At 40.1% G+C, this 21,442-nt stretch overlaps 1 protein-coding gene across 1 annotated transcript in view; it reads left to right on the forward strand.

Moving 5' to 3' along the window:
• Window positions 1-1,048: 1,048 nt before the first annotated feature.
• The window catches only part of trpm6 (transient receptor potential cation channel, subfamily M, member 6), a 94,609-nt gene continuing 74,215 nt past the window's right edge, over window positions 1,049-21,442 (forward strand). Inside the window, exon 1 of the mRNA XM_029761910.1 lies at window positions 1,049-1,069. Coding sequence (XP_029617770.1) covers window positions 1,049-1,069 — 21 coding nt within the window. The remainder of the gene's footprint in view (window positions 1,070-21,442) is intronic.

Below are 21,442 nucleotides of genomic sequence, written 5' to 3' on the forward strand. Positions count from 1 at the left end.
AACCGACCCTCTTCCAAAGACTTCTCCTCTGATGCCATGGAGTATCTACCCACCATGGAACTCTTATGCAAGAGGTGGCAACAGACACTGCCCATCAGAGCAATCGATATAAATCTATACATTGTACACATATGGGTGGTTCTGCTCCCCACCAATGCACACGTAAGCCATGGTGACACACTATAGAACAGCTAGGCCTGCTAAACTCAAACTTTCACAATGCCCACCATACACTGGGACTTCCGAGTGGCGCAGAGGTCTAAGGCACTGCATCTCAGGGCTAGAGGTGTCACTACAGACCCTGGTTCAATTCCAGGCTGTATCACAACCGTCCGTGATTGGGAGTCCCATAGGGCGGCGCACAATTGGCCCAGCATCGTCCGGGTTAGGGTTTGACCGGGGTAGGGCGTCATTGTAAACAAGAATTTGTTCTTATCTGACTTGCCTGGTTAAATAAAATGAAATCGCTTCAGCTTATTTATTTATAGCCACTATGCTGCATCAGTTAAAGTATTTTAATATGAGGCACTTAACCCGCTCACAGGGTTGGTTAACTCTTGAGACCCCTTGTGTCTCTACCAACCTAGGTAAATGAGCCTTCAGCTTATTTATTTATAGCCACTATGCTGCATCAGTTAAAGTATTTTAATATGTGGCACTAAACCCGCTCACAGGGTTGGTTAACTCTTGAGGTCCCTTGTGTCTCTACCAACCTAGGTAAATGAGCCTTCAGTTTTAACCCCCCCCAAAGAATTGAACCAACATGTTATTGGGCTCATTTCTGGAGGTGACAATTCTATTTTAGATGGTGTCAAGATCATTTTATTTTCATTCATTTTGGAGTAGAATGTTCTTTTAAAAAGTCACTCCGCTACCTTTTCCCCCCACTGCCACAAAACTATCCAGAGGAAACACTGACTTTTGCCCATTTCTGTCATGGGCCATAGACCGGTGCCCAGCGGCAAATTATAATCGAATCCGCCCACTTTGTAGGTTACTTATGTCAGGTAAAGGTGTGGACCTACGTCAGGTCCATTTGTGTGCCAATATGAATGCAGCTCCTACAATGGTAAGTTAAAAAATAAGTTGTATTTTTATCTTCCCATAAGCAAGGCAGTTCATTAACAAGTTTCTATGATAGCCCAGTTGTCAAATTATGGAGGCTACAATGCGAAGAGATAATTGGAAAGAAGGTGATGATAGCCAGAAATGTTGAATTAGTATGTAATTAGAGTATCAGTGGTATGAAATGGCAAAATTGTAGCCTGACTGAAATTAGCACTATTTTCCTTTTAAAATTAATTTGGAAAGTCCTCAAATGATTCTGTATTAGTCTTTACTATCAGATAATAATACAAGTGCTTATTATATAAATGCACGGAAGTCAAAAAGGTGTGAAAAGTATAATCGTTAGGTAACTCTAAACCTGAAGTCAAAGTTTATATATGCGATTTAAAAGAAGAAAAAAAAATGTAACCCAAACGTGGGGTGTGCAAAACAAAAGGCTTGAAGTTTGTGTGCTGCATAAATGATGAGCGACATGGGAGTTGTTGAGATGCCCATAATGAAGGTAAATCTCTTTTGGCTGTGTCCGAATGCACATAATACGTCCTAAATAGTAGCCTGTTTGAGTATGCGATGAAATTAAGTTTTATAATATATGAATTTTCCAAAATCGAATGTTTTAAATGCCAGGATGTTATACTCATTTTGGCTTTTCATTTAGTAGTATTCGCTGCATACTTTTAGGGAATTTCACAGCCACAATGCATTGGAAGAATGGGGCTGCAAGTTTTAATAGCTAGATTTCTTCAAGTAAACAACAAAGCAACTTGGAAGATTGCGAATACCAAAGCTTCTGCGGTGGTGTTCAAATGTAAGTAGTTTTTGTTATTAAAAATGATCATGACTATTTCATTGTAGCTACATCTTTGAAAGCAGATTTGCAGCCTGCAGTGCCTTTCACTAGTAGGATTAGAAGTTAGCTTTAGAACAGTAATGTTAGCTACAGGGTTACTTGCTGTTGAGCAACAACTTCATATTTAACATTAGCCTAGTTAGCTAGCTAGCTAGTTTCATTGCACATAACCTGTTATGGTGAAAGTAATGGTAAGCTGCTCTCGTGGCCCTCTTAGGGGGAAAAAGAGTTCCAAAAAGGTTATTCGGCTGTCCCCATAGGAGAGCCGCTTTTAGTTCCAGGTAGAACCATTTTTTGTTCCAGGTATATAGAATCCAAAAAGGTTCTACCTGGAACCACAGCCTGGTCTCATAGTAAATGTAAATCCGGGATCAAATTAGTATGATAAATTACGTACCATATGGTTACATAAGACAGATGGTTACTTAAGGCAAAACGAAAGAAGGATGGTTGGTCAGGGTGGATGGGTGAGCATATAACGCAAATGTCTAGCAACCCAAAGGTTTGCGAGTTCGAATACCATCAATGAGAACTTTAGCATTTTAGCTAATTAGCAACTTTTCAACTACTTACTCGGATTTACGTACAGAATAATGCGAAATACTCTGAGACCAGGTTGGGAACCAAAAGGGTTCTACCTGGAGCCAAAAAGGGCTCTTCAAAGGTTTCTCCTATGGGGACAGCCAAATAACCTTTTTATGTTCTAGATGGCACCTTTTTCCCCTGAGTGTACTGTTTCACCTTGGCACTGCAATTTGATAAAGTACCTTACAGTCGAGCTACAGAAAGTTCACAGAACTCTACTTTGCTCATGTTTTGGTTAATGTTGTACTTGATCTTATGTCTTTTCAGGATCTATGTGAAGGAGGTGGAGGGGCAGCTATCACCTGCATGGGTGAAAAAGAAGTGGGAGGACCTTAAGAAAAAATACTTACACTTATTGCTGTGCTTGGCTAATAAAGTTCCCCTTTTCTCTGAAGCAACAATACTTTCCCATCTATTTCCTATGCTTCACTGGCACATTCATGTAAGTGTGAAGATATGCATGCCAGAAATGTGCAAGTATTCCAGAGAAATGTACTGCAATTGGCATAATACCTTTTACAGGAATTTACATGTAGTATGTTTGATGCTGAAAGCTATCCTTACCATATTTTTCAGGTGTTGAAAGCTCCCCCCACAGGAGTCAGCACAGAGGTAGGGGAGGCCACAGCAACATTCTGGAAGTGGTATGCGGGGATGGGTGAGGCGCTGCAGGGGCTGCCACTCTATCACCCCACCGGTCATCATCTCATCATATTCCCAAGGTGTAATTTATAAATGTTATTCTGTTTTTGGTGAAGTCCTTCTTTTAAACTCAAAGTGGATTTCTGTTTTCTCATTGAAAAGTGTTTGTAATTAAAAAATTATATCAGTACATCTACTGTTGGTGTGTTTTACTTCCAACATAAAAAAATGCACTCGCACATCAGAGCTATCTTGTGTAAGGTGCATGGTGACAATTAAGTTGAAAGAAAAAAGTTACCCGCACACTGCTCTTGCATGTATCACTTTTTTTATGAAGATTACGCTCTACTAAACTAAGTAAACCAATAATAATAACAAGATTACATTTCTGTAGTGCTTTTCATAACTATCTCAAAGCAAAAAACGAACTAGTAATGCATCATCATGAGTAGCCTACCTATAGTTGGCTAGGTCAACCAATAAATGCCAAGTCTGAGTCCATGCAGCATCCTCCAAAGAGGATGCAATCTAAGCAGTTGAACTTAAGTGCCTCTCTGTAACAATTTCCTCACAATATTGGGTAACACTTTATTTGAAGGGGTCCTTATTACAGTGTAATTGCATATGTAATTACACTAACAAGTATTGTCATTAATTGTAATAATTCGTAGCTACTCTACTAACAACATGTAACAGGTGGTAATTGCAGTCTGTAATTACAGAGGTGTAGCATCGAATGCTTGTTATCATTCTTATTACAAATGTTCAAGTTTCTGATAGCAACCGAACTCACCATTCTTCAGTACAAACCATGTTATAAGTGTTAGCCAATTGAAAACCAAATACCTCTGACACAACCCTGCTATAAAGGACTCTGGAGTCTGATGCCCAGGCCCAGGTCCAGCTTTTGTTTTAAATGCATGGAAGCTTATGAGTGATAGGGCAAAAATGGGGGGTTTACATAAGTTTTGTTTGTTTTAATTGTTGAATTATTTAATGGTGCATTTGACCTGGAAAGCAACAGTAGCTAAGGGTGTCAGGGTTTGAAAATTGGTTATTTTTGTACATTATTTTTATTATTAACTCCAGCCCCCCCCCAAGCCATATATATAAATTTTACATATACATTTTGCATATACATTTTACATACATGGTACTTTTATTTAAAGCAGTCACATAACAATAATACACTACCAAACATAAGCTCTGCAATGCCAAACCTTAGCCACTCTCAGCCCATCCCAACTATCACCATAGACCACCCTCGTTTGCTTTCCATGTGCCATATATTTTTCAATTGTGCTGTGATGTTTAACATAATTTTTTTACTTTTCTAATCATATAGTATCCACAGATTGTGAGCTAAAGATGAAAACCTTTATTGACTGACAATGGCTTTCCAAATCGCCCAACACTGCTATTTGTAAGGTTAATTTTAAGTGCATGTTGTGATTTTTTTTTAACCATTCCTGAACCTGTGACCAGAAACAAGCTACATAGGGGCAATACCAGAGTAAATGATATATTGATTCTGTCTCTTCGCAACAAAATCTACAGAGCTGAGATTGTTGTATGCCTCATATATATAGCATTCTGTTGTTGGCAAGAATTTTATATAATCATTTAAATTGAAAACTCTAAGTGTTGAATCAAGTGTAGTTTTTTGTACCAGTTCATAAACCATATGCCATGGAATTGGTACATCGAAAATCTCTTCCCATTTATTTTGCAACCTGTATGGCGCAGCTGTCAAAATTTTTGTCCTCAAATTAAACTGGTATATTTTTCTATTTATGCCAGTTCCTTTCAGCCAATTTGTATCTTTAACATATGGCAGGCAAACAAGTTCCCTACCTTCTCCCTTTTCCACTTCTCCATGTCTCCTCCATTTTTGTGGTAATGCTTTTGGTTGTAAATTTGGATTGAGCAGATATTCCAATCTGGTTTCGATAGCGGCATATGTGACGTAACTCCTCCGTTTCTATTCATAATATCATTCATAAATATAATTTCAAAAAAAAGAAATTCCATAAAGAATGTTTTTTTATTAATCAGTATATTTGAGTTCAATCATAACATTTGTTGTAATATTTGTTCTATCTTTTCTGGAGGAGAAAACGGAAATTGTTACCAGCTTTGTGTGGCTTGTTTAAGAAAGGGTGATACTTTAAACAACATTTCATTTTCAATTAGTCGGAAATGAGAAGTTGTAACCTGTATAAAGGCAAAAAGGCAATTTTTGAGCAAAGGATGAGCCTTTCTTATTAATAATCTACTGGAGAACCATTTGTGGTTTAAGTATAACTTATGTATGAGTGAAGCTTTAGTGAGAGGTTTAAAGCTTTAATATTTAATCATTTTAGCCTCATAAACTCATATTCATTATATAAATAGGCATGTTTAATTTTGTCTGGCTTAGCATTCCAAATAAAGTTAAATATTTTTTGCTCATATGATTTAAAAAACGAGTCATCTGGAGTAGGCAGTGCCATTAAGTAAACTGTGATAGGACCAAAGAGTTAATCAATGTGATTTTGCTAACTTTCTATTGAAATTGATTATGGTAAGTTCATATTTTTTCAGATGTGAATACCAAGTATACATAATTCACCATCCACCCATTTTATTGGTAAACTACAAGGTAGTGTAAACACAATTTTTTAACGATCCAATACGTAATATGGTACACTTGTCATAATTAGGTTTTAATTCCGAGAGGCTAGAAAAGGGATCAAGATCTTCAATGTGACTGTACAGGGATCCAGATTGCGGACTTAAGAAAAAACTAGAGTCATCGGCATACATTGACACTTTTGTTTTTACCCCCTGGATTTCTAACCCCTTGATATTCTTGTTGGATCTCATTTTAATAGCTAGCATTTCAATTACCATACTAATTAGATATGGAGACAATGGACAGCCTTGTTTTACTCCTCTTTAAAGCTAAATACTTTTTGAAAAGTAAACATTATTTACTATTTTACATCTGGGGTTGCTGTACATAACTTTAACTGATTGTGTAAGAGATTCAATAAAATTAAAGTAATCCAGGCATTTATATATATATAAGGCCTGGTATCTTCAATGTTTCATAATTTTCAATTGTTTCAAGTAATTGTTGTACATTATCTCCAATATATCGTCCATATAAAAACCCTGTCTGATCAGGATGAACAATATCTGGTAAAACTTTTTTTGTTCTATGTGCTCTGCATTTCGCCAGGATTTTCGCATCACAACATTGAAGTGTTAGAGGCCTCCAGTTTTTTAAATGGACTGGATCTTTATACTTACCATTGAAATGAAATCGGACCTACTTGTTGAGTACTTGAAAGTCTACCATTTGTATTAGAGTAATTAAAACATGCTAATAATGGATCTTTGAGTACATAAAAAAAGGTCTGATATACCTCTACTGGTATACCGTCAAGCCCTGGTGTTTTTCCAGACTGAAAACATTTTATTGCCTCAAAAAGATATTCTTCTCTAAATTGGCCTTCACACAGTTCTTTCTGTAAATTTGGTAATTTTACATTATTATTATTATTAGGAAATAATTCCTTACAGTTAACATCATTCAGTGGAAATAGAGGAGACTGAAAAGAAAACATATGCTTCAAATATTTTGCTTCCTCTTTCAAAATATAATTTGGTGAATCATGGATGAAGCAATATAAGGTATTTTTACACGTTGCAATAAAGTTGTCAAAAGTACAAGCTCATCTTTTGTTTGTTTTCACTTGGTAATGAGTATTAAGTAAGTATATGGTAATTGCTCATAGGTAACTATATATATGTAGATAACATACTATGCATTTCATTTTAATTAGCTAAATCCTGTGTAATACCTAGTAATTACATTGTACATAGGCAGATATTACATGTACTCTGTGATGTACTATTGTGTTTATCTTCCCACTTGGATGGCTCTTGCCTTAAAATGAAGGACAGGTTGTTAGGATGGGTAATGTACTATATAAGTACACATTAATTACAAATAAGTACCCCTCAAGATACACTTCATTTTAACTAGCTAAGTCTTATGCAGATGGTACATGTACTATGTGACGTACAAGTGGGTTTATCCTCCCATTTGGATGGCAAGGAGGTTCAGGTTGTGGGCAACATACACATTTATTCTAAGTCATTTTTAAAATTATAATCTGGGATGACACCCGTATGGTAGATCCCAGTCAGTGAGGTTGACCTATACCTGATCTATTTTTGTAAACTCAACCAAATTAACCCAGATGATACACTTTTGGAGGGCAACTGCTAGCAACAGCATTGAGTGGTTATTTTGAAGAGTGTGTATTCAAGGCTTGGCAATAAGACTGTATTGAGCCCCCAACCTTTTTAACGTTGGACATCAAGCGCATCTGTTCACAAGAGAGATTACAACCTTGTGACAGTTGTTACTGAATCGGATGCAGCTGAGAATAAACAAAACACAAAATTGGTGAATTTAGTGAAACTTGCCCAGTTGTAACAAGCATGGTAACAAGCATTTGTTGTTACATCTCTGTAATTACACACTGCAATTACCACCAGCTACCTGTTATTACAGTTTAACTATGAGTTATTACAATTAACTACAATACTTATTACAGTGTAATTGCACATGTAATTACATTGTAATAAGGACCCCTTAAAATAAAGTATTGCCCCCTCTGGAACAAAGTGGACCTTTCTCAATTACCCAGCATTTCACGGTTGAGGCTGAGCCATGTATGGCATTCACATAGTGCCGTGTGATCACATAGTCCATATTTTTGGTGCGGATAGCCATTTTTACGTTCAGCTATTCTTAATTTGAGCGTGTATTTCATCTGACCAATGTAAACTAGCCCACATGGGCATTTGAGCATGTAAACAAAATGTGTTGTACTACAATTTATGAAGTAATTTATCTTGTATTCTTTACCTGAGCGTGGGTGATAGAATACCTTTGTGTCACTTGAGTTGGAACAATGTGTACAATGACCGCAGCGGTAGAAATCATTAGGGGCATCTGGGAGCCAGGTAGAGGGTGCAGGTGCAGGATTCGAGAGCACTGTGCACCACACGGTCTCTGATAAAGCATATCAGGGGAGGGTTGGACGCAAAATCTTTAAGCAAGGGGTCACTGGAGAATGTGCCAGTGTTTGAGGATCATGCTTTTTATCTACCCTGCAGACGGGTCGTATTCAGTGGAAAAACAAACCCTAGCCGATTTCTCACATTTGTCTTTTTTGGTGAGGAGGGCGGCTTTATACGTCTCTTGAGCTCGCTTATGAGCCATGTTGAGGAGACTCACTGTAGCCGTGTTCAAGGAACCTCTTTTTCATTACTTCAGCTTTAGTCTCAAAATCATTTGATTTGCTGCAGTTTCGCCTTAGTCTAAGGAATTGACCAGTAGGAATGTTGCGTTTTTAGAGATTTAGGATGATTACTATAATACCTTAGGAGCCTGTTCCAACTGAGAGGTTTGCGAAAAATAGTAGTTTCAAGTGTATCACTGTCGCCTTTAAAAATAGTGAGGTCGAGGAAATTGACAGAAGAAGTGCAATGCTTTTCTGTAAAGGATAAATGTGGATTAGTAGAGTTGACATACAACACAAATCTACTCAAGTCCGCCCAAGAATGGTGGGAGGGAAGGAACCAACTTTGAATGAAAAGAAATCGACAAATTGGTATATCGGTTCCGTGAGGCTCTCATTACCAGACACTATAGGCTTCAGAGGAGGGTCAGGTAGTTTGTTATGAATCCTAGGTATGCCATAGTAAGCTGCACATACTGGGTGAGGGGTGATGAGGAAATCCCTCTCCTTTTCAGTAATTCAACCTTGGTCTAAAGCACTATTAATATATGCATCATTTCACTCTTACTACGATCCGTAAGGTTTATTGTTCCTATTGTACCACAACAGCGCCCGCCGCCTTATCAGCAGGGCGAATTAAACGATTACAGTTGTTTTGTAGACCTTTGAGTGCTACAACATCTTCTGCACTGAGATTACCTTTAGAGAAGTTGCAAGTAAGCATAAATACTCTATGTTCATTTTCAATCAGGCAGCTAGCTGTATGGGGTAATAGAAGGGCTCAGATTAGAGAATGGTGAAATGGTAGACTTCTTTTTGAAAGGGGTAGGAATTCTCACTCCCTGTTTGGTTTCAATACCATTATTCACCTGATTTCTAAGAACAGTGTCACTGTGACTCAAGACTGTCAGAGGTGAAGAAATGCTTCAAATGCTGTTATCTAAAGAATTTGAAGCTGTCTACTCTTAGCTTAAAAGGATCAACTTCATTAATAGGCGTGAAACCAGGCCTTTACTGAGCACAGACACAGACTAATGGTTGTATCAGCAGATGCAGAAGAACTAGACGAATCCAATGCAACAACCCAGCATTAAACACACAATGTTTAAAAGGGGTTAGATGTCCAAATTGTGTCGGAGTGACCGTGGGACTCAAGAGGTTTAAATAGCTAGCCTATTAATTCATATATTAATGATATTTGTACTTTAGATTTAAGATTATAAGATAGCCATATTGTTTATTGAATTATTAATAAACTGCTGTTACTGTAAATTATAATGGATATAATTGCGCCGGATGGGAGGTCTGCCGTTTTACGGGCTCCTAACCAACTGTGCTATTTTGTTAGTTTTTTTTACATTGGTTGTAACTTATGATGTACATAAAGTTGCTGCTACCGTCTCTTATGGACATCAGAACAGCGATAACTCACCTCGAACTGGACAAAGATTTTTTCTTTAATGAGTCCGACGCGAAGGATATACTGCTTTCCGGGGAGAACAAGTCCAGATCCCCATCATTCGTGTGAAGAAAAGGCGGAGAAACCGAGGGAGAAGGTTGGGATGCTTTGTTAGGATTCGTAGGCGAGTGAGTAAATCACCATAACCATCGGTTCTGTTGGCCAGCATGCAATCACTGGAAAACAAACTCGATGATCTACGGTCGAGACTATCCTACCAGCGGGACATTAAAAACTGTAATATCTTATGTTTCACCGAGTCATGGCTGAACAACGACACGGATAATATAGAGATGGCTGATTTTTCTGTGTATCGCCAGGACAGAGTAGCTACGTCTGGTAAGACGAGGGGTGGTGGTGTCTGTCTGTTTGTCAATAACTGCTGGTGCACGATATCTAATGTTAAAGAAGTCTTGAGGTATTGCTCGCATGAGGTAGAGTACCTCATTATAAGCTGTAGACCATGCTATCTACCAAGAGAGTTTTCATCTATAATATTTGTAGCCGTCTATATACCACCACAAACCGATGCTGGCACTAAGACCGCACTCAATGAGCTGTATAAGGCCATAAGCAAACAAGAAAATACTAATTCAGAAGCGGCGCTCCTCACCGGCTTCATCAATAAGTGCGTTGAGGACGTCGTCCTCACAGTGACCGTACGTACATATCCCAACCAGAAGCCATGGATTACAGGCAACATATGCACTGAGCTAAAGGCTAGAGCTGCCGCTTTCAAGGAGCCGGACACTAATCCGGACACTTATAAGAAATCCCGCTTTGCCCTCAGACGAACCATCAAACAGGCAAAGCATCAATACAGGACTAAGATTGAATCCTACTACACCTGCTCTGACATTCATCAGATGTGGCAGGGCATGCAAACTATTACGGACTACAAAAACAAAGGGAAACCCAGCCGCGAGCGTCCCAGTGATGCGAGCCTACCAGACGAGCTAAATGCTTTTTGTGCTTGATTCGATGCAAGCAACACTGAAGCATGCATGAGAGCACCAGCTGTTCCGGATGACTGTGTGATCACGCTCTCCATAGCCGATGTGAGCAAGACCTTTAAACAGGTCAACATTCACAAGTCCGTGGGGCCAGACGAATTACCAGGATGTGTACTCAGAGCACACACGGACCAACTGTCGGTAGCCATGAAGTGCTTTGAAAGGCTGGTCATGGCTGACATCAACACCATCATCCCGGAAACCCTAGACCCACTCCAATTCGCATACCGCCTCAACAGATCCACAGATGACACAATCTCAATCGCACTCCATACTGCCATTTCCCACCTGGACAAAAGGAATACCTATGTGAGAATGCTGTTCATTGACTACAGCTCAGCGTTCAACACCATAGTGCCCACAAAGCTCATCACTAAGCTAAGGACCCTGGGACTAAACACCTCCTTCTGCAACTGGATCTTGGACTTCCTGACACATCTGCCACGCTGATCCTCAACACCGGTTCCCGTCAGGGGTACATGCTTAGTCCCCTCCTGTACTCCCTGTTCACCCACAACTGCATGGCCGAACACGACTCCAACAACATTAAGTTTGTTGATGACACAACAGTGGTAGGCCTGATCACCGATAAAGATGAGACAGCCTATAGGGAGGAGGTCAAAGACCTGTTAGTGTGGTGCCAGGCCAACAACCTTTCCCTCATTGTGAGCAAGACAAAGGAGATGATCGTGGACTGTAGGAAAAGGAGGGCCTGAACAGGTCCCTATTTACACCAACAGGGCTGGAGCGGGTCGAGAGTTTAAAGTTCCTTGGTGTCCACATCACCAACAAACTATCATTGTCCAGACACACAAAGACAGTCGTGAAGAGGGCACGACAACACCTTTTCCCCCTCAGGAGACTTAAACGATTTGGCATGGGTCCCCAGATCCTCAAAACGTTCTACAGCTGCACCCTCGAGAGCATCTTGACCGGTTGCATGACTGCCTGGTATGGCAACTGCTCGGTATCTGACCCTAAGGCGCTACAGAGGGTAGTGCGTACCGCCCAATACATCACTGGGGCCAAGCTTCCTGCCGTCCAGGACCTATATTTCCCTGGCAATGTCAGAGGAAGGCCCAAAAAATGGTCAAAGACTCCAGTCATAGACTGCTCTCACTGCTACCGCACGGCAAGCGGTACCGGAGCGCCAAGTCTAGGTCCAAAAGGCTCCTTAACAGCTTCTACCCCCAAGCTATAAGACTGCTGACCAATTAATCAGATGGCCACCTGGACAATTTACATTGACCCTCACTGTTTATCACTTTACCCCTACCTACATGTACAAATTACCTAGACTAACCTGTACCTTCGCACATTTACTTGGTACCGGTGCCCCCTATATATAGCCTCGTTATTGTTATGTAATTCCACTGTGTTACTTTTTATTTTTACTTTATTTTATTTAGTAAATATTTTCTTAACTCTATTTCTTGAATTGCACTGTTGGTTAAGGGCTTGTAAGTAAGCATTTCACGGTAAGGTCTACACCTTTCCTGGCACATGACAAATACCATTTGATTTGATTTGAAATGGTTACCTAACTGATATATCCAGTGGCGACCCGTCATTCAGGGCAGGTGGATGCCTGTTTTGCATGTAATTTTGGCATTAATACATGTCACATATCAGTTTGCAAACAATGTAATAAACATGTTATTTAAAAAATAGTTAATAAAGCTGCATACAAACTTGGTCTCTTTCTTGCTATCTTGAGTAAGGCAGCTTCAAAATGCAGGTGTTCAGCCTAACTCAGTGCTTTCTGTGGTGGTGGTAATGCCAGAGGAAAATACGGAGCGTAGGGGTTGGTAATGTTCTCTAGTTGCACCGTGATTGGCTCATTGTTCTGTCACTCATGGGGACACTACGTCACCTCCAAATCTAAGGGTAGAGCTCGAAAATTCAAGCCCCTTGGGTGCCGCCATAGAGTTACATTAGAAGTGCCCATCCAAGAAGGCTCAAGGTCATTGGCCACAAATAAAATGATGTAAAATCACATTATATCTACAGCAGGTTTGATTGGACTGTCAACATCATACAACAAGTTGGAAATTGCATATTCAACAATGAGTGGTTTGGTAGGAATCAGTAGCTAACTGCAAGCATTGCAAAGCAATCACTAGCCTGCTATTCAGTGGAGTGGGTATGTGGTCCGCAGCCTGGATTTAAGGGACTCTTTTCCAAGCTTAAAAGGATAAACATTCAACATTGGCCATGGTGTCAATCCAGCATGACTTCTGCCACGCTCAAAACAACTGGAAACTCAGAACTGGGAAATCTGATTTCAGTGAGTTCAAGACAACTGGGAACTTGGAAAAAAAACTAGCTCTGACTGGGAAAATACTTTTTTTATTTTTTATTAATTATTATTAACAACAAATCATTACAAAAAGTAAATGGGGGAACACAAGTACACTACCGGTCAAAAGTTTTAGAAAACCTACTCATTCAAGAGTTTTTCTTTATTTTTACTATTTTCTACATTGTTGAATAATAGTGAAGACATCAACACTATGAAATAACACATTTGGAATCATGTAGTAACCAAAAAAGTGTTAAACAAATCTAAATATATTTTATATTTCAGATTCTTCAAATAGCCACCCTTTGCCTTGATGACAGCTTTGAACACGCTTGGCATTCTCTCAACCAGCTTCACCTGGAATGCTTTTCCTACAGTCTTGAAGGAGTTCCCACATATGCTGAGCACTTGTTGGCTGCTTTTCCTTCACTCACGTTTTTTTTGCCCCACCAAGATATACATTCTAAAATTGCCACTGGATATATCCTAGCTACCTAGTTAACCATTGGTAATCTTATAGACTAGAGATCTGCCCCTAGCTATAGTTAGTCAATGGTTGCACATCTAACTAGCTGGAACGAAGCAAATGTGTGAATAGTAGACATGTAAATATCCTTTTACTGTTTATAGCCTGTCTCCAACTATTCACAACCATACCCTGAGGAAGAACCAGAACTGCCTGGCTAGGATGATCAGCCTGATAGGGTACCGTGGGTGTGTCCAACAATGGAATGAAACATCCAACCAATGCCTCAGCTGACATGCTGAAGGTCCACCACAAACCCACAGGGTTGTGGGGTCCTGTCCAGAAACAACCCTTAGCACATACAACCTAGGCACTTGTAAAGATCTGAGAGGATTAGACAGGTGTAAGCAATATGGCAAAAATATCACCAAGTTTGTCAGAGGGCAAGGTGGAGGAGCTATCTCCATGTCACCACATCAATCCCTCTCAGATCTCCACAAGTGGTAGGGGTTGTGTCTGGGCAGGGCCTGGGTATCACGGCCCCACACACACACACACACACACACACACACACACACACACACACACACACACACACACACACACACACACACACACACACACACACACACACAAACACACACACAGAGAGCGCTTGTTCATCATGTGAGCTTTTCACTATTCTTATGTAATATGCAAAGTTCAAGTTCCATACAAAGTCAGTAATGTTGAGCTCCCAAATCCAACATAAATAATCATGCATTGGCTCATTGGTTGTGTGACTATAAAGAAGGGGACTGATCATCGTAGACTATATCAATCCTGAAGAGGTGTCGTTTCATAATGAGGGGTACTGTAGCTCTGCTGGTGTTTCCATTCTGTCTCTCAAGAGCATGGGTTTAGGAAAGGAGGAGAGTGGAGGGTTCAGAGAAGGACAACACTCAACAGACTGACAGTGAAGAGATAGAGAGCCGGGTGAGCGATTTAGATTAAGACCCAAAGGCCTGAGGCTATACAGACCACCCACAAATGACCAGCCAGGCTAACACACAAACCTGCAGTACACTCCTCTCCCTGCCACCAACCCTTCCTGTCACTTACTCACTCACACACCTAACATTTAGAGAAGATTAAGGCCTGTATTCACAAAGTGTCTCAAAGTAGTGTTGCTGATCTAGGATTACTGATCAGGTCCATGTGGTCAGCAGACACAGCTGCTTTTTCAGCAATAAGGACCAGACCCCTGCTTGAGTTATTATTATAGGAAAGGCCCATTTAATACATTATTGTGGAGATTATTTCCTCTTTATATTGAATTGCTGTGTCCATTTCTGACATTTTATCTTTTATCATAGGGAATATCATGGAACGTAACCTAGTTATCATGTTGTACAAGATGTGCAACCGCAGGGTTTTCATGAGACAAGTTGTACAGGTCTCTCCGCTCTATCCTATCAAGGGACACAGACCCTGTCATCCTAATACAGACTCCTCACACCTGTTTCTTGTGCCACAGTGCAGAAAATTATTCTGGAAATGTCCAATCTTTTTAATGCTCTCACTTATGCAGATGTAAAACGCATCAGTATTGACAATCAAATATGTGCTTTGATGGATAGAAACAATGGTGTTTGGGGTTCTTATCAACATTTCAGAAAAAGGCCTATTTAATGAAGTTGAATTGTATGTAGTAATCTCTTGAATTCCACTAGATGAATGGAATGAGAAACAATTAACCCTGGATTCTATTTGAGCCCTGTTGGTATATTGTGTCAATCAAATCAATTAAATGCATTTTATAAAGTATTTTCTGATACAAGTATGTGTGTGAGTGCGCATCAGTAGATTGAAAATGGTAAAGTCAATACAAATTTTTAACTTTGAAATTACAGATGACAAGTAGGAGTGATAAACACACACAAACAAACTTTTGCATCCCTATGCTTTCTTTATGGTTATATTGCATTTTACCCACCCACGCACTAGCCGTCAAGTCCTTGCTTCCTCTGTCCTTGTTTCCTCCATTCCACACCTCTTTCAAAGTGCATCAGAGGAGGAGGCCCAAGGGGAGGAACCTCCAATCCTCTCCCCCAATGTGGTTTCAGAGGAGTTGAGTAGTGATTAAAAACAACGACAGAAGAAGCAAGGATTTGACAGCCGCCGGTAACATTTTTAGACAGTGCCTGAGTGAGACATTTACATGTCTACTATTCACACACTTGCTTTGTTCCAGCTAGTTAGATGTGCAACCACTGACTAATCTATAGCTAGGGGCATATCTTTAGTCTAGCAATAGATACTGCTGTTTTGGCTGTATGCCAATCATTGAAAAAGATGATCAATGGTTAACCAGTTAGCTGAGATATATGTTAGCTAACCCCGTACAGTAGAAGCAGTTCATCAGTAAGTCAATACACTTATTTTTGTGGCTAGCTTATAATCTTGAATCTAAAGTAGAAACTGAGAAATATCACGTTATCTTAACATGAATATACGGTAATATAGTGGACTTAGAAGGGTGAGCCTCTATTTTGAACGGACAGGATGTGTTGGTTGTGCATTTGGCCAATGACATGCATTCCACATTTAAACCCAAGCACATGTGAAAATCGAAATATCAAGTAGTTTTTTTGGTTTATTTGCAAAAACGAGATTCTCGTTCGCGATGGCTCTGTTTTAACGGAGAAAATGAATTATCCACACGGACCCATCCTAGAGCTCTGACTTCTCCGATTCATCAACATCACGATTTTTCAAACTTGGTTCAAAACCACGCCCATAAGTAACTTAGCAACATTCAAAGCTGCGCTGATTGGTCAGAGTTTGGACATTCCCTGTGACGAAGTGAGACAGGATGAACGACGAACGCGAGAGGGGAATCACCGCAAACAGGGAGTTTGGAATTTGCTCGTGCCAGCCATCCCACGAACCGTGGGAGATGTGAAGTTTCGCGCCCTTGTTTGAAACGCGCTAAACGAAAGGCAAGCAACAAATGACTCTGTAGATAGCTAACATTACATGGTTGTCAGCAATAGTGAATCAATGGAGCTAGCTATGCAGCATATATTTTGCCAACTCGCACAAATGTCATGTAGCAAAGAATCTCAATAGTCATTTCGTAAACACTTAGCCACACTAAGCTAATGCTAGAAGACGCATACTACTAGACAGCTTTAGCCCAATCGGCATTGTAACATAGCGATAACAGTTGTTATAATTCACAGTTTACAAAACAACTCGTCTGGTGCTGGTTTTCATTCCGAATTCCCAGTTGTCTTGAACACACTAAAAGTAATACGTTTCCGCATACTTTTTACTAAACAGTAAGTGTTAAATCGTTTTGTTGATTTCTGGTAGCCTATATCATTAAAATAAGAGACCCACCTGTTTTGAGCCCCACATTTTTAGCAACAAATATATACAGTTGAAGTCGGAAGTTTACATACACCTTAGCCAAATACATTTAAACTCAGTTTTTCACAATTCCTGACATTTAATCCTTGCAAAAAAATACCTGTCTTAGGTCAGTTAGGATCACCACTTCGGTTTAAGAATGTGAAATGTCAGAATAATAGTAGAGAGAATGATTTATTTCAGCTTTTCTTTCTTTCATCACATTCCCAGTGGGTCAGAAGTTTACATACACTCAATAAGTATTTGGTAGCATTGCCTTTAAATTGTTTAACTTGGATCAAACGTTTTGGGTAGCCTTCCACAAGCTTCCCACAATAAGTTGGGTGAATTTTGGCCCATTCCTCCTCACAGAGCTGGTGTAACTGAGTCAGGTTTGTAGGCCTCCTTGCTCGCACATGCTTTTTCAGTTCTGCCCACTGTCACGTTTGTGTGTAGAGAAGGACCAAGGTGCAGCGTGAGTATCGTTCCACATCTTTATTAATATGTGAAACTATGCAAGCAAGACATACTATAAACAAAACAACAAACCGTGACAACAGAGGTGCAACATGCACTAACTCAAAATAAGATCCCACAAACAACAGGTGGGAAAAGGCTGCCTAAATATGATCCCCAATCAGAGACAACGATAGACAGCTGCCTCTGATTGGGAACCATATCAGGCCAACATAGAAATAAGTAACATAGATTTCCCACCCTAGTCACACCCTGACCTTTTATTTTTTATTTTACCGTTATTTTACCAGGTAAGTTGACTGAGAACACATTCTCATTTACAGCAATGACCTGGGGAATAGTTTCAGGGGAGAGGAGGGGGATGAATGAGCCAATTGTAAGCTGGGGTGATTAGGTGACCTAACCTAGCCCAAATAGAGAATAAAAGGGATCTCTAAGGTCAGGGCGTGACACCCACAAATGTTCTATAGGATTGAGGTCAGGGCTTTGTGATGGCCACTCCAATACCTTGACTTTGTTGTCCTTAAGCCATTTTGCCACAACTTTGGAAGTATGCTTTGGGTCATTGTCCTTTTGGAAGACCCATTTGCGACCAAGCTTTAACTTCCTGACTGATGTCTTGAGATGTTGCTTCAATATAGCCAGATAATTTTCCTACCTCATGAGGCCATCTATTTTGTGAAGTGCACCAGTCCCTCCTGCAGCAAAGCACCCTCACAACATGATGCTGCCACCCCCGTGCTTCACGGTTGGGATGGTGTTCTTCGGCTTGCAAGCCTCCCCCTTTTTACTCCAAACAGAACGATGGTCGTTATGGCCAAACAGTTCCATTTTTGTTTCATCAGACCAGTGGACATTTCTCCAAAATATACGAACTTTGTCCCCATGTGCAGTTGCAAACCGTAGTCTGGCTTTTTTATGGCGGTTTTGGAGCAGTGGCTTCTTCCTTGCTGTGCGGCCTTTCTGGTTATGTCGATATCTGACTTGTTTTACTGTGGATATAGATACTTTTGTACCTGTTTCCTCCAGCATCTTCACAAGGGCCATTGCTGTTGCTCTGGGATTGATTTGCACTTTTTGCACCAAAGTACGTTAATCTCTAGGAGACAGAAAGCGTCTCCTTCCTGAGCGGTATGACAGCTGTGTGGTCCCATGGTGTTTATACTTGCATACTATTGCTTGTACAGATGAACGTGGTACCTTCAGACGTTTGGAAATTGCTCCCAAAGATGAACCAGACTTGTGGAGGTCTCCAATTTTTTTCTGAGGTCTTGGCTGATTTCTTTTGACTTTCCCATGATGTCAAGCAAAGAGGCACTGAGTTTGAAGGTAGGCCTTGAAATACATCCACAGGTACACCTCCAATTGACGCAAATGATGTAAATTTGCCAATCAGAAGCTTCTAAAGCCATGACATTTTCTGAAATTTTCCAAGCTGCTTAAAGGCACTGTCAACTTAGTTTATGTAAACTTCTGACCCACTGGTATTGTGATACAGTGAAATAATCTGTCTGTAAACAATTTTTGGAAACATGTCTTGTGTCATGCACAAAGTAGATGTCCTATCCGACTTGCCAAAACAATAGTTTGTTAACAAGAAATTTGTGGAGTGGTTGCAAAACGAGTTTTAATGACTCCAATCCTAAGTGTTTGTAAACTTCAACTGTATGTATATTTTTGGGGCATTAATAAGAGCCACATATCAGTTTGCAAACAATGTAAAAAAATATATATCATTGAGTTAATAAAGCCGCATACAAACATAGTCTCTTTTTTTGTTTTCTTGAGTAAGGCAGCTCCAAAATGCAGGTGTTTCAGCCAAGCTCGGTGCTTTCTGTGGTCGTGGGGCAAGCCAGCAGAAAATAGGAGCGTTGCACTGTGATTGGCTCAGTGTTCTGTCACTCATGGGGACACTACATCACCGCCAAGTTTAAGTCCTTAGTAAGGATAGATATCGAAAATTCAAGACCTTTGGGTCCTGCCTTAGAGTTACATTAGTAGTGCCCTTCCAAGAAGGCTCAAGGTCATTGGCCACAGATAAAATGACGTCAAATCACGTTATGTCTACAGTAGCTTTGATTGGACTGATCATGTCAACATCTCACTTTCAAAATCTTAGCTAGCAGTCATCATCATGAATCAAGTCGACAATCTACCAGCAAATCCTTTTCAATCCTTGTCATATGAAGAGAAATAATGAAGAGAAATTATAGATAAAATGTATCAGTGCTCATCGTCCATTGGACATAAACATTACACAACAAGTTGGAAATTGCAAATTCAACAATGAGTGGTTTGGAAGGAATCGGTGACAGTGGCTAACTGCAAGCATTGCAGTTATAGCCCCTTATAAACTGCACAGTGGGAGAAGATAGCTAGCTACATTTTGAAGTATTGCATTTGGATTCAAGTGGGACGCCAACACCATATGTGTAATGCAACACCTTTTTTGTTAAGGGACAGGTCCTTTCAAAATGCATGCAGTTGTTACCTGGAGGAAAATGGGGAAAGGTCATGCTTTTTCAATTTCAGTCGGGGAGGGTTTAGTATATTTTTCTTTAATCCAGGGGAAGGTCATGTCATTTAATCGATTAAATGTCAGCATTTTAGCATTTACGTAGTAGAATCCAATATGTGTAACTTTGGTGTACAACCCTTCTCTCTCTCTCTCTCTCTCTCTCTCTCTCTCTCTCTCTCTCATTCTCCTCTCTGAGCCTGTCTGGGTGGGCATTTTGATTTTGGCTTTCCATTGGCTGTTCGATCAGTCCCTCTTTGTGCTTGGCGTATCCAGAAAGTGGGCGTGTAGAGTTTCTGGCTAATTAAATAGTGCTTGTAGTGATGATGTAGGGAGCTAGCGCGCAACAGAAATGCTGCGTTCAAAACAACTGGGAACTCTGAAATCTCCAACTTCAGTGCATTCAAGACAACTAAGCACTCGGGAAACAAACAAACTCCGACTGGGAAAATAGTTTTGAACGGTAATCCAACTCTGTATTCAAAGTCAGAAACTTTGGCATCTTTCTAAAGCTCAGACTTTCCGTCATTATTTGAGCAATTTTTTTTTTCTCTCTCGAGTTCCCAGTTGTCTTGAAAGCACCAATAAACTCTTGCGCAATTATGCAAGACCACAGCTTCTGAAAAGTTATCTAATTTAAGGGTTTCTTGCAGTCTTTGTCCGTTGAAGTTAAGTACAATGGAAGTCAAAAGGAGATGGTTCCTCAATGAGGAAAAAGTGATTGGGTTAAAGCAGGTTTTTGAGGAGTTGTTACCAAATGGAGAGGATAACAGTCCATGTGGAAGGCAGGACTATCTGTATGCCTATGAGTTGTTCTCCTTTTTCGAGCAATACGTTTATCCTAGGCTGCCTGTAATTTCATATTTATCTAATTTGTAAAACAATGTTTTGAAATTCACTGTAAATTCATTGGGTAGGCCTATAGGGTAAAACAGTAGTTCCCTACCTTTTTGGGTTACTGTTCCACCAACAGAATTTGGCTCTGCCCGGAGTACCCCTGAAGTACCCCCTCATGTGCATTTTACTAGTAGACCTACGGTCTCATGAGTCTTCTCAAGTACCCCTAGTGGATAGGCCAAGTAACCGGAGTGGTCCTAGTACCCCTGGTTGGGAACCACTGGGCCAAAAGCTAGACTTGGCCTACAATAGCTTGTTGTACACTTATTTTGAAAAATGTATTTACTTCTACAGCTTGCTCTTGCTTGCTGCATTTAAAATGAAGAAACCTAAAGAACTGGGGCGTATTCATTACGCCGATTCTGTTGAAAAATGTTTTGCAAGCGGACCGAAATGTGGAGGGACCTACCTGAATTTGTCCAATAGAAACTCTCGTTTTGCTCCGTTCACTTCTGTTTGGTTATAAACGGTTTCC

Source organism: Salmo trutta, chromosome 9 (genome assembly GCF_901001165.1).
Source record: "Salmo trutta chromosome 9, fSalTru1.1, whole genome shotgun sequence".
Classification (NCBI taxonomy): Eukaryota; Metazoa; Chordata; class Actinopteri; order Salmoniformes; family Salmonidae; genus Salmo; species Salmo trutta.